Genomic DNA, 13,739 nt, shown 5'->3' with positions numbered 1-13,739 from the left:
TGGATCCATTTCTGCCCCACAGCACAATATCAGTTGCTGATTGGCCTTGATCCTGCATTTGATCAGAATGAACTGTCAAGTTTCCATTTAGATGTTGAAGCCCAAAACACTGCATGATTTTCCCATTACCAGGTCTCAAATTTCGGTGGCTGTTGTGGCCAATCCTGTCTTATGTCAGGTTGTTTGATTTGTCCACCACAGCTGGCCAGATAAATCACCGGGTTGAGTGTGGGGTACTTGGCAGTGGCTAATGAAGAGTCAGCAGATAGGGTTGTGATCCCATGCGCAATGTGGCGGGATATCATACGCCTTCTCCACCTGGACCATTGGGGTGTTTCCCGTACAAGTTTGCTGACCATGTCATCACGTGTTTTGGCTGGGTATTGACAGTGAAATCACAAGTGTTGTGTTGGCCTATCTCTATTAACCCTTGTGGCCCACCCCCATCACCCCTGTGAACATATTTGTGCTGATTTTGTGCATCCCTTCCTTAACTGTTATTGGCGCCTTAACTGTTATTTGTGTGTTGTAGTTGATGCTTTCTCAAAATTTCCTTATGTGGTTCATTGTTCTTCCACATCCATGATGGCTACAGCCACGGCCTTCACAAAGATTTTTTTCCTTGGAAGGATTACCATACATTCTTGTGGTGGACGATAGCCCGCAACTTGTGTCTCAAGATTTTGAAGCATTTTGTACAAAGAGTGGCATTTGGCATGTTACAGCTCCTCCATTTCACCTTAAGCCTAATGGTGAGTTGGACTGCATGGTTCATACTTTCAAAACTCAGATGAAAAAATATGTCACGCAATCTTCTCCCAAAGAAGCTCTCGATAGGTTCTTGAGCTCCTATAGGTTAACTCTAGTTGGTGGCCACAGCCTGACAGAGCTGCTTCTTCGTCACCAGGCCCCCCAGCCATCCTCTGGCACCTACCCCACTGCAGTTCCATCTGGGCTCCACTGACTGGGAATGTGGGTTTGGCTGGCACCTTAAGTGGATAGTGGCAGTCGTCCATCACTGCAGCAGATGCTGCCTGTGTTTTGTGTGCACCTCAATGGGTTGGTGTCCTGACACTACGGCCAGCTCTGCCTACACATGACTAACCAAGAACTGGAGATCCACCACCCCACAGCCACCTCCACCAGCCATGCCAGCCACTGTGGAGCGATCCAGGCTCCCTCTGGCTCCTGTGGTGTCTTTTTTATGGGTGCCACTACCACTAGAGGGAATAGTTAGTGCCAACCCACCTCCATCTCCGTGGCCGCTGTTGCCACTGCTGCTGTCTCTGTCTTCTCTTCTGCCTACGTTGCCGAGTGCCTGCCCAGAGGTGGACATGGATACAGCTCCTCCATCACTGGTGCTTCTTTATGGTCTCTGGCAGGGGAATGGGAACTGCACCTGTCCATGGCTGCACCATTTCAGACCGTATTCTTCTTTGACAGCATGACACCTGCTTCAGCAGTCGTCCCCTTCCAATGAAGATGCGGACATCTCCAAGGTGAACAGTTTTCCCCAAGGGGGAACATTGCTTTTAATTCTCACCATACTTCTAGAACTGTGGGAGCTATCAGTTTAGGTATCAGTTTAAAGGGAACATTGCTTTTATTTCAATGTACCCCAAAACCCAAGTAGTTTTGAGACTGGGCAAATCAAAAATAGAGAAAAGATAAGATGGTGGTTTTAATACATTAGATGTTTTACAGAGACCTTCATCCCCTCCCTGCTTAAGTACAATGCACAGCAGGTTCATGTAATCATGTGAAACTAACAGAAGAATCCTTCTTTGGGATGTTGTCCAACTCGCACTTGATATTAGTTTCAAAATTGGTTATGTCATCCAAACAGTGGTCTTTTTTGCAGTTATCTGCACTTTGTCATTTTGTGGTAGGTTTGTATCGATAACACTGAGTTTCATTAACCCTGAAGATTTTTTCCATAAGAGAATTGTCTGCATTTTGCATTTCAGTCAAGTCACAGGAGGCATCCAACCGTTGTTTTTGTTCAGGAGTCAAGGGGTGCAGGAAAAACTTTGCACACACTTTTCTCTTGTTCAAAATTTTCTGGAGAACATGTTGTACACTTGATTCAGAGATGTTGTGCCACTGAGATTTGTGACACAAAAACACTGACACATCATGGCTGCGTGGCAACTAATTAACACAGCTTGCTCATAAGTTACCAGTAGAATATGTACAGCTGTTGATTACTGTTGTTAGTTCAAGCTGCTACCTTAGTTACTGAACTGACATCGCTTATACACTAGGAATAAAATCATTCTCAGAACTTTTCATCACACACACACACACACACACACACACACACACACACACACACACACACGCAAAATCCATGCTCGTAGTAGTAGTAGTCTTGTTGCTACTGTGACAACCGATGTTTGGGTGTCTGCCACACCAATCCTCCATTGGTAAGTGGTTGCCTTTCCCTTGTTTTACGTATGTTTCCATCCAGAAATTTTCATTATTGTTATCCTTTACAATCTAAAGTACTCTCACTAGAAAATACTGATTCTCCAGACCTAAACGAGTGGAAAGTACTAAAATGATCAAACTAACTGATTATGTGACAATTCTCCTTTCTTGCACAGAATGGAGAAAAGTGCAGTGCCTGTATAAATTGACTGAGTGAAGAGCAGAAGTAATTATCCAGTGTCTGAGGGTGTCAATTTAGCCCCACATTATGCAATAGCAGTAATGAATAAAACGTTCTTGGTTTTCAAGCCGTCTATTCGAATTGCAGAACTTAAAATGTGTTTTCGGGGAAAATGAATACAGCAAAAGAAACATCGGAAACGCTTTCAAGGGCCGCCGACAAAAGACACCTGGTGAATCAGTAGAAGAGGCCAAACAGACTGTATTTCTGCCATAATGTGGAGCAACTAGCAGCAAGTTAGGATGTCTGCTGCAGAAACATGGGCTAAGACCAGGGTTCCAGACCGCCCCTAAGTTACGAGATATGTTGCACCGTGTTAAAGACAACATTGCTCTTCCAGTGTCCGGTGTACCCTGTGAATGTGGCAGCATGTATATCAGACAAACAATTTGCACAGTTGCACGGCGTAGTACTGAGCACACGCACCATATAAAACAAAGGGAGCTTGACAAGTCAGCCATAGCGGAGCATTGCCTAGAAAATGGACATAAAATACAGTTCGAAAATACCAAAGTGTTCGCTTGGACATAAAATACAGTTCGAAAATACAACAGTGTTGGCTCACGCATCTACATATTGGGACTCCATTATAAAGGAAGCAGCCGAGATTTGTTTACACAACAACAATTTCAACAGAGACTGGGGATATACACTCAGCAGGGCAAGGGGGCGGGCGTTGGACATTGAAAGAAAGCAAAGACAGATGCACGACGCGGAAGCAGCAGTTTCAAACGCGGCGCCTGCCCCTGGCGCCACCAGTGCTGCCATGGGTGATAGCTCCACCAGTTGATGATGTCATCATGCCTCTATAAGTGAGAAACTGTAGCAAACCTGGCAGTCAGTGAACTCCTGACGACGACGGCAGAGATGGTTATCGAAAGCTGGAGGATTTTATTCGAATTGACGCGGCTTGAAAACCGAGAACATTTTATTCATGAATGCTGCTGTGAAAGACTCTGAGAACACTTGCAATAGCACTATTTTACACTGTAGTTGCCACAGTGTTACGACTGCTACACTGACGCTTAATGCTGCAGTATGGTCCCTTCTGCCTCCAAAGTGGATTGTGTGAGGAGCTGTGGGATAGGATCACCAGCGCTGCGTAAACGCAGAGTCGAGACCACTTACTAACAACAACATTCTTTATTAATCAATGCTTACATAGAAGACGTTGATGACTGTGGCCCTGGCGCTGGCCACTGCTAGTGGGCAATGACCAAATACACAAGGCAGTGGGATACTGTGGTACCGTAACAGTGGCTGGCAGTGACAGTGGCCTTGTTGACAACTTCAAGTGTCAGCTCCACAGTACAACATTCTGTTTTTGAGCTGAAAACACTGCACACAGACCAAAGTGTCTGGTGGGGGCACACAGATGTTCTGACTCGAACCCAGGACTCATGGAGGCTGGTATGTCAGGTGATGAGACACAATGGGTGGCCCTGCTGCAGCGGAGACAATTAAATGTCATCGGGGCTAGCTGTCATCTCGTAGACCAGTGGCTGTACCTAGTTAATGATGGTGCTCAGTGAGGCTGTATGTGCTGAGCCACACATTCGAACAATGACTGATACAGAGGCTGTGCTGGTCAAACGCACGGCAAATGGAATGCTGCTAATGGCTAAGCTGGGAGTATATATACTCACTCCAGCTGAGGTTTTTATGATGAGCTAGTTTCCCTTCAAAGAGTTGGCTGCAGAAATGCAGCATTGTGCTACATTATAGTGCACCACTGACCATAGGATGTTGCAAAGTGTCACAGCCTGCCATACCACTTGGCTGGTTGTGATGGCCTGCCTGAGGCCAAGACCAAAAAAATGTCCTCCTCCTTGGGAGACTTTAGTTTTCCAAACTCCAGCGTGTTGCTGATCCTGCGAAATACTTAAACAACATGGTACTATTAGTTTACATTTTCCCCTGCACCTATAGAGCATTCCCTCTCACACCACTATTTACTCTTCATAAATTGTCTGTTGTTCTTCCCTACGCATTCCATCACATTGTGTGTTATGAGAGGTAAATACACAATGTTCTGTCCCTTTGTTCAAATCTTGTGGTTGATCCACTGGGTTGGTAGATGGTGGGTTTGGAGATTGGTGGGGTCGTTGGTCATAGGCCACACAAGTGATGGCCAGGATTAAGAAAGTTTCCAAGGATGAAATTCCCACTAATGTGACTTGGCACAGATAACCTCTGTGGTATTGTTGAATATGCTGGAACAACTGTTCTATGCTAATGTGGCCATTCTGTGTTGCTAATAGTTTGCTGAGGGAACTGGACATGTTCGCTTATCGAACGTATTAATCAAGCATGATTTTACCCATTCTACCAGCAATGAAAAATAAATAATAGCTTTTCATACATTTAGCTAGGTAAAAAATGCACACCATACTTGATAGTTCTAGTCCCTTGCAGTGCCATCTACTGTCATGGAAATGATGTGTGCTCATCAATAACTATGCTTTTTCCCTGTAGATGACCTCAGTGGTTCTATGTAGTTCGCTGAAGGAGTAGATTAACAGATTATGTCGTAACTGTTTTTCCGTTTTCTAATGGCTAACATGTTGTTATCAGTATCATCTTACTCGATATATAGTGGCCTTTATATTTTTTGGGCAAACTTATGTAGCTAATCGTTGTTTCAACTAATATTTTAGGCCTTGGAATATAAGTTCTGCTGTATTGAGCAGATGATCTGTGATCACAAGATTGTTCATATTTTTTCACATAAGAACAATATAATACAGTATGTTGTGTTGTTCTCTTCCTGATGATTATTTATGTCACCTTACATTGAGTGACTATTTATTCTACACTACTGGCCATTAAAATTGTTACACCACGAAGATGATATGCTACAGATGCGAAATTTAACCGACACAAAGAAGATGCTGTGATATGCAAATGATTAGCTTTCCAGAGCATTCACACAAGGTTGGCGCCAGTGGTGACACCTACAACGTGCTGACATGATGAAAGTTTCCAACCGATTTCTCATACACAAACAGCGGTTGACCGGTGTTGCCTGGTGAAACGTTGTTGTGATGCCTCATGTAAGGAGGAGAAATGCGTACCATCACGTTTCCGACTTTGATAAAGGTCGGATTGTAGCCAATCGCGATTGTGGTTTATTGTATCGCAACATTGCTGCTCGCGTTGGTCGAGATCCAATGACTGTTAGCAGAATATGGAATTGGTGGGTTCAGGAGGGTAATACGGAATGCCGTGCTGGATCCCAACGGGCTCATATCACTAGCAGTCGAGATGACAGGCATCTTATCCACATGGCTGTAACAGATCATGCAGCCATGTTTAGTCAACACATGGGGACGTTTGCAAGACAACAACCATGTGCACGAACAGTTCGATGACGTTTGCAGCAGCATGGACTATCAGCTCGGAGGCCATGGCTGCGGTTACCCTTTACGCTGCATCACAGCCTGCGATGGTGCACTCATCGACAAACCTGGGTGCACAAATGGCAAAACGGCATTTTTTTGGATGGATTCAGGTTCTGTTTACAGCATCATGATGGTCGCATCCATGTTTGGTGACATTGTGGTGAACGCACATTGGAAGCATGTATTCGTCATCGCCATACTGGCGTTTCACCTGGCGTGATGGTATGGAGTGCCACTGGTTACACATCTCGGCCACCTCTTGTTCGCATTGACGGCACTTTGAACAGTGGACGTTACATTTCAGATGTGTTATGATCTGTGGCTCTACCCTTCATTCGATCCCTGCTAAACCCTACATTTCAGCAGGATAATGCATGACCGCACGTTGCAGGTCCTGTACGGGACTTTCTGGATACAGAAAATGTTCGACTGCTGCCCTGGTCAGCACATTCTCCAGATCTCTCACCAATTGAAAACATCTGGTCAGTGGTGGCTGAGCAACTGCCTCGTCACAATACGCCAGTCACTACTCTTGACGAACTGTGGTATCGTGTTGAAGCTGCATGGGCAGCTGTACCTGTACACGCCATCCAAGCTCTGTTTGACTCAATGCCCAGACGTATCAAGGCCATTATTACGGCCAGACGTGATTGTTCTGGATACTGATTTCTCAGGAGCTATGCACCCAAATTGCGTGAAAATGTAATCACACGTCAGTTCTAGTACAATATATTTGTCCAATGAATACCCGTTTATCATCTGCATTTCTTCTTGGTGTAGCAATTTTAATGGTCAGTAGTGTACAATGTTAACTTTTGGTTTTATAAATGGTTTTGTATCTCCTTATGTGTATTAACTTTTAAAGAAAATATGTATTTTGTGACAGCTGATGCAATTGCCAATTTTCGCACCTAAACTGAGCCATTTATATTCAAAAATGTGGTTGTCAAATGGTAAGTGGTTTTTGGTGTTTAGAGTTGGTTTTACATATTTTGAGCGGGCTGCTTGTGTTGTTTTGTGATTGACTTTTGAGCACCTATTTTATCACCGGTGGTGGGCAGTGACATGGCAATCCTTGTATTGTTTACCACCATACTCAAGAGAAATACAAGAGCGCATAGTACATTTGTTTATGAGGCTACAGTTCGCATAGTAGATTTAAAGTTGTTATCCACATATATGGTTTTTTATACGAACAACACTTTGTTAATCACATTATTTAAGTAATACAATTGTTTATCTTGTACTGTAAGTTTTACCTGACTCTGTCAAGTTTGGATTTGTGCATTCAGTAATGTAGTGTCATCTATTGGAAGTAATATAAACGTGCCTTTTGATGCACTTGTAGTTCGTATGTAGAATGGCAGATGGCCATTGATACCACTACTCGGTTTCATTATTATCACAAATAACTTTCTTTTTCTAAATCTGTGTGAATGGAATCATATTTTAGTGAATTTTCTGTTCTTACAATTTTGATGATCGTAGTTTTGACGTATATATTTAATTTGTTACTGTCATCTAACAAACAATGTTTTGGACATTTTCACTTGGTGTGATTACCTAAATTAGTATTATCAATTACCTTCACTGTGTAATTTTTTGTAATGTGACATATTCCCTATTGTTTGTATTTCACATTACTTTTGTATTTTACATAGAGGGCACTTACTGCAAGGTGGTGCCACCTCATGTTGTCTTGTTGCAGTGTTGACCTATGATGTGTCACTTCATAATATAAATCTGCCAAGGACAGTACTTCTACTTATAGCATGTATTGGTTAGAAAAATGGTATGTTATGACTTTGAATTTTAATTTTTAGACATCTGTATATGTTGTAATTTATGTAACTATGTTTTATTGTCAATTTTTTCATTTGTTAAAGCAGTTGTTGTTTATGCCCTGTCTCATGTATCTGTTTTAACACCGATGATGACTGATATCAGTTGAAACTGATTTGCAATAAGATAAATAAATTACGTTTCCACTACTGGTTGCTACATTCTTTATAATTTGATGTGACTGTGTCAAGCACAACACTACTGACGCTGCGACTGAACATTACAGGTTTGTTTTTCCTACTCATCCACATTAACTAACTTTTTTTTCTACATTTAGAGTCATCATTCGTCACATCAACTAGAAATTTTGTTCAAGCCGTCTTGTATTCTCCTACAGTCACTCAACTTTGACACCTTATTGTATGTCGCAGCATCATTAGCAAGCAACCAAAGCTTGCTGCCCACCCTGCCTGCCAAGTCATTTATGTAAATAGAGAATAATAGTGGTCCTATCACACTTCCCTGGAGCACCCCCAATGATACCCTTGTCTCTGATGAACACTTGCCATCGAGGACATCATACTGGGTTCTATAACTTCAGAAGTCTTTGAGTCACTCACATAACTGTGATCCTATTCCATATGCTCATACCTTCTTTAACAGCCTTCAATGGGACACTATGTCAAACGCTTTCCAGAAATCCAGAAATATGGAATGTGCTTCTGGCATTTCATCCATAGTTCATGGTATATCATGTGAGAAAAGGGCAAACTTAGTTTTGTATGAGTGATGCTTTGTAAAACCAGGCTGATTCAAGGACATAAGCTTCTTAGTCTCAAGAAAATTTATTATATTTAAACATGGACTACATTCAACGGCTCTGCACCAACCCAGTGTTAAGGATGCTGGTCTGTAATTTTGCAGGCACGTTCTTTTACCCTTTTTATACACAGGGGTCACCTGCACTTTTTTCCAGGCACTTGAGACTTTGCCCTGGGTGATTCACGATAAATGCAAGCTAAGTAAGGGTCCAATGCCTTAGAGAACAATTTGAAAAACTGGGATTCCATCCAGACTTATTTCTTTTCAACACTTTCAGTTGTTCCTCTATGCCAGGAATGCTTATTACTATGTCATTCATACGGGAGTCTGTTCAATGCTCAAATGACATTATGTTTATATGTTTCTCCTGCATGAATGATTTCTTGAACATGAAATTTAAAACTTCAGCTTTCGTTTTGCTGTCTTCAACTGCTACACCAGACTGGTCAACAAGTGACTGGATGGAAGCCTTAGACCCAATTACCAATTTTACATAGGACCAAAATTTTCTTGGGTTCTCTGCCAGGTCTTTTGCAAAGATATGACAGTTGCAGTAGTATGCACTGTGCATAGTTCATCTTTTGTGCATTCTCTTTTGAACTTAGAGTGCAACAGCTTCTGCTTCCTCAGCATTTTCCAAATCTCGTTATTAAACCATGGTGGATCTTTTGTGTCCCTAATCCACTTATTAGGCACATGATTCTCCAGACCAAGATTTACAATCTATGTAATCTTACTGAAACTAAGTGATGTCAATTCACTGTCTAAGTGAGATGCTAAAAACTGCTTAGCTGCTCTTCTCAACAGATTTATTAACTTTCGTAACAATAGTTACTATAAGGACATCATGAACACTAATTCCTATTTCTATACTGACGTTGTCGATCAAGTCTGATCTATTTGTAGCTACAAGGTCGAAGATACTTCCATTGTGTGTGGGTTGCCAAACTAGCTCTCAAGACAGTTTTCAGAAAACATGTTCAAAAGTACTTCACTTTAGTGTGTGTCTTTACCCCCTGCACTGAATCCATAGACATCCCAGTCTATACTCGGTAGGTTAAAGACGCCTCCAACTAGTGATATTTGATCTGAGTAGTTGCGTGCTACGGATAACAGACGTTCTTTGAATAACTCTAGGACTGTAACAGCAGAATCAGGTGGCCAGAGAAAAATACAACATTTAGCTGGGTTTCACCCAGACACGTTATACGTGACCAGATAACTTCACTGTCACACTCAACTTCGACATCAGTAGAGACAATTTTATGTCAACTGCAAAGAACACTTCTCCTCCTATGGTCTCTAATCTGTCTTTCCAATATACATTCCATGACTCGCTTTCCAGTTTGGGGTCAGCCAGCTCTTGGTCCCGAGAGTAATCTGAGCGCGAGAACTTTCCTGGAGGGCAGTAAATTCAAGAACTTTGTTATGAGTACTTCAACAATTTACTGATGATATTTTGACAGTCAAAGTGTCTTTATTTTGAATGTTGTCTGCCTTCTCTTGCTTGTCGACTGGCAAGTGTTCATCAGAGTACCCCAAACTACTGCCTAGCTTAAAAAACCCTCATGTGCATTCCAGCAGTACTCTGCTACACGAGTAGCTGTCCCCTTTAGGTAGTGCACCCTTAATCTGTTAAGGGGAGTCTACAAACCCACAAACTGATAACACGAGTCTAGAATCTGCACCCAAGACCGTCACAGAGTCAACGAATCCTTTGGTTGAGACCCTCCACTCAGCTTCAAATTGTGAGTTCTGCTTGCACCCCATGTTTGAGGCTGCAGCCTTCACCAACGCTATAGCCTTCAACGCTTCTGCCAGCCACCTGTATAAACTGAGGATGGCCACAGAACTCATGCGAAAGGAGTTGTTGGTGCTGATGTGTGCCAGAAGTTGCAAACAACTGCACCCTGCATACTTGATAACAGCAGGCAAGGTCGCCTCCACATTTAGCACGAGACCCACCCTGGCACACAAGCACAGTGCACATAGGCTTTCTTTCCAGCCCTGAGTGGTATCTCCTCCTCAATGAGGCTGTAGAAGCTCAGCTACACATTCGAATGATGACTAATGTGTGGCGCTATTGGAATGTTGCTACTGGCTGAGCTGGGAATATATGTACGTGCTCCAGTCGAAGGTATTATGACTAGAGCTAGGCTAACAACATGTAGATGACTGGCCTGCATACTCCTTGGCCGGCTCTGATGATTTACTTAAGCTGATGTCATAACAACTGCCTCACTAACACACTGCCAACTTAATGGTGAGTGTTAATTGTATAAAAGCAGAGAGCTAGGCAAGAGAGCCCAATGTCATAAAAAGACACTTGCCACAATACACCAGCACAGCACTATGCCATGACACCCACTGGGCACTGCCACCAGCCTGCCAGTCAGTGGCTTGCTAGTTACTGAAACCAGGGACACTTTGGAACATGGTGACATGACATTTCTAGCATCAACACTAAAACAAACCCACTTTGCTGTATATAAATACTGGCCATCTGGCCAAGTAGGTCATTGAATCAGCAAGTAATTGAGTTGATGTTTGCAAAGTGTCAGCTTGGGCCATGAGGTCACTACCACACCATTGTCGCCATAACACAAAACCTGCCAAGAGGTCCAGCCACAGCATTGATGAGCCTGGGGTTGAACAGAGACCACTGTAGTTACTGAGCAACCGGCATCTGCCAAAGCCAGATGCCACCAGCTAGACACGAGACCAGGGAGACCAGGGTTTGCTCACCAGACTTTAAGCTCCCATCAGCGTCATTGTCTGGCTCCAATTGCCACCCCATCCCACAATCGGCCTAGCTGTGCAAGTCTGTTACGTCAGCTCCCAACACAGCTCAGTCACCAGCCGAGAATGCTTACTACGCAAGGTCACACCGTGCCTGGCTTGTGTTTGGCGTAGCAGGTGCAGTGGTCTTCACAACAATGCTTCGCTGCTGAGGTCTGTGAGTTAGTGCCCACCTTCAGTGTCCATCACATGTAGCCTTAAGTTACTAATACAAACTACTGAAAAGTAATAAAGGGACTTTACCGTCTTCGAGTGGATTTGATTCACTCTGACCCACCACCTCCACTAGAGAACACCCACATCCTCTAGGATAGTTTGGATGCTTTAAATTGTAGAGAATAGAGCCATACACTGATGTATCAAAAAGTTATGCAGTTTCATCTGCTACTACTTAGCTACAACATAACTGCTGCCATTCAGTAACAGATAACACTTGTTCTCACAGAGCCTACAATAACCAGTTTACATCATTTCATAGCCTATAAACAAGTAGAATTTGTTGTATGTTGAAAATATTAGGGATGTGTATTCTTTGTCACCAAACACCATACAGACACCAAAAGCTAGTACAAGAATGACAGTATTAAATTTGGGAAGACATTAATTATAATATAGTATCAACCTCTATGTACTTGTATATGGAATGTGTCCATTAACTGTGATGTATTTATCTAGAACATTATCTGGATATATTATGCAGAACTGAAGAATCATTAATACAGGATCTTCAACTAAATTTATTTGTACACTCTAAGCCAAGAACAAATAACACATCACAAATGAATTACCCAAAGGGATGGAAAGCGCTATATATGATTTACATTTACAGACAAACAAATGGTAATAATTTGAGAAATATTGGATTCAAGAGAACAAATTTCACAAACTGAGCAAAACAATAATGCATTAGTCCACCTCTGGACACTCACCTTGGCATGGATTGTTCACTGAAGAGTCCTGCTTCAAATTGAGCCCCCATGACGAGTGAAGGTGTGTCTGGAGATGCCCCAGACAGTGATGGGATACCAATCTGATTGTCACCCAATGTATGACCAGACATCCGGGAGTGATGGTATGGGGTACATTTCATTTTCTATCACGTCTCTTTGGTTGTAATCTGCAGTATCCTTACAGCACAGTGGTATGTCAATGATATTCTACGCCTGGTTTTGTTGCCCTTCACGGCAAGCCATCCAGGGCTTTCATTTCAGCAAGATAATGCCCATCCACACACAAGAGTTTCTACTGCTTGTCTTCATGCTTGTCAAACCCCACCTGGGCCAGCAAAATAGCCAGATCTCTCCCAATTGAGAATGTTTGGAGCATTATGAGTACGGCCCTCCAATCATTTCGTGACTTTGACAGCTTAACACACCCACTGTGCAGCGTCTGGCATGATCCTGCTCAGTAGGACATTCAACAACTCTATCAATCAATGCCACACCAAATAATTACTTGCATATATAAGGACCACAGATGGACCAACGAATTATAGATTTGCTCAATTTGTGAAGCTCGTTCTCTTGAATAAATCATTCAGTTTTTTTCTGAAATTGTTATCATTTTTTGTCTGTAAATGTACATCACATCTACCAATATCTGTCTCATTCAGATAATTCTGTCATGGCTTTTCCCACTACTTCTTCATTCTTTTCAATCTAAACTTTTTTCTTAATCCACAATCATTCTTCTCTTTGTTTGTTTGTTGATCTTGATTTGGAGCCCATTTGTCTGTCTTTCATTTTGTGTGATTTGTAATCTAATTTGCTATTTCCTCATATCTTTCCTTGATTTCCAAGTGTCATCTAATGTTGATCTTATTGTTCTACAATTTGCCTATTCTCTGGATGATTCTGTTTTCTGGTGTAAGAGCAGACTTTTTGCTGCTGAAATTTTGCATTACCAAAAAAGCCTGGTTAATTTATTCCATGTCATCTACAAGCATAAAATACACTTGACAAATTTGAAAGCAGGATTCATTCAAATCTCCCCAGAAGTTTGGAAGCTTATCTTTCCTAAGCTCACTGTTCCTAAACTGATTCCCATCTGCAAACTGTTTCTGTTTCTTATATCACACAAAATTGCTAATGAAATTAGATTGTACTTCAGTTTATAGCACTTACCTTTGAAACATCACGCAACAGTAAAATATCATTTCTAGTATTGCCCTTAGAAATTCTGGATTGCTCTTCAGCAACATCGTCATCTCCCTTCCTCTTGCCAGTTGGCTCTGGAAATTCCTGAAATAATGAACAATTTACTAA

General features: G+C 42.2%; 1 protein-coding gene across 3 annotated transcripts in view; it reads right to left on the bottom strand.

Annotated features, from left to right (window-relative positions):
- The window catches only part of LOC124777985 (ATP-binding cassette sub-family A member 7-like), a 594,849-nt gene that overhangs the window by 60,242 nt on the left and 520,868 nt on the right, over nucleotides 1-13,739 (bottom strand). For all 3 annotated transcript variants that reach the window (XR_007015818.1, XR_007015819.1, XM_047253552.1), the window contains one exon: nucleotides 13,599-13,715. Coding sequence is in view for 1 of the 3 variants with exons in the window: in XM_047253552.1 (XP_047109508.1) it covers nucleotides 13,599-13,715 (117 nt within the window). In the remaining 2 variants the exon portion in view is untranslated. The remainder of the gene's footprint in view (nucleotides 1-13,598; nucleotides 13,716-13,739) is intronic.

The sequence above is a fragment of the Schistocerca piceifrons genome, chromosome 2 (genome assembly GCF_021461385.2).
Source record: "Schistocerca piceifrons isolate TAMUIC-IGC-003096 chromosome 2, iqSchPice1.1, whole genome shotgun sequence".
NCBI lineage: Eukaryota > Metazoa > Arthropoda > Insecta > Orthoptera > Acrididae > Schistocerca > Schistocerca piceifrons.
Note: the sequence above shows the minus strand (reverse complement) of the source record. Positions and strands in the feature narration are given on the sequence as shown.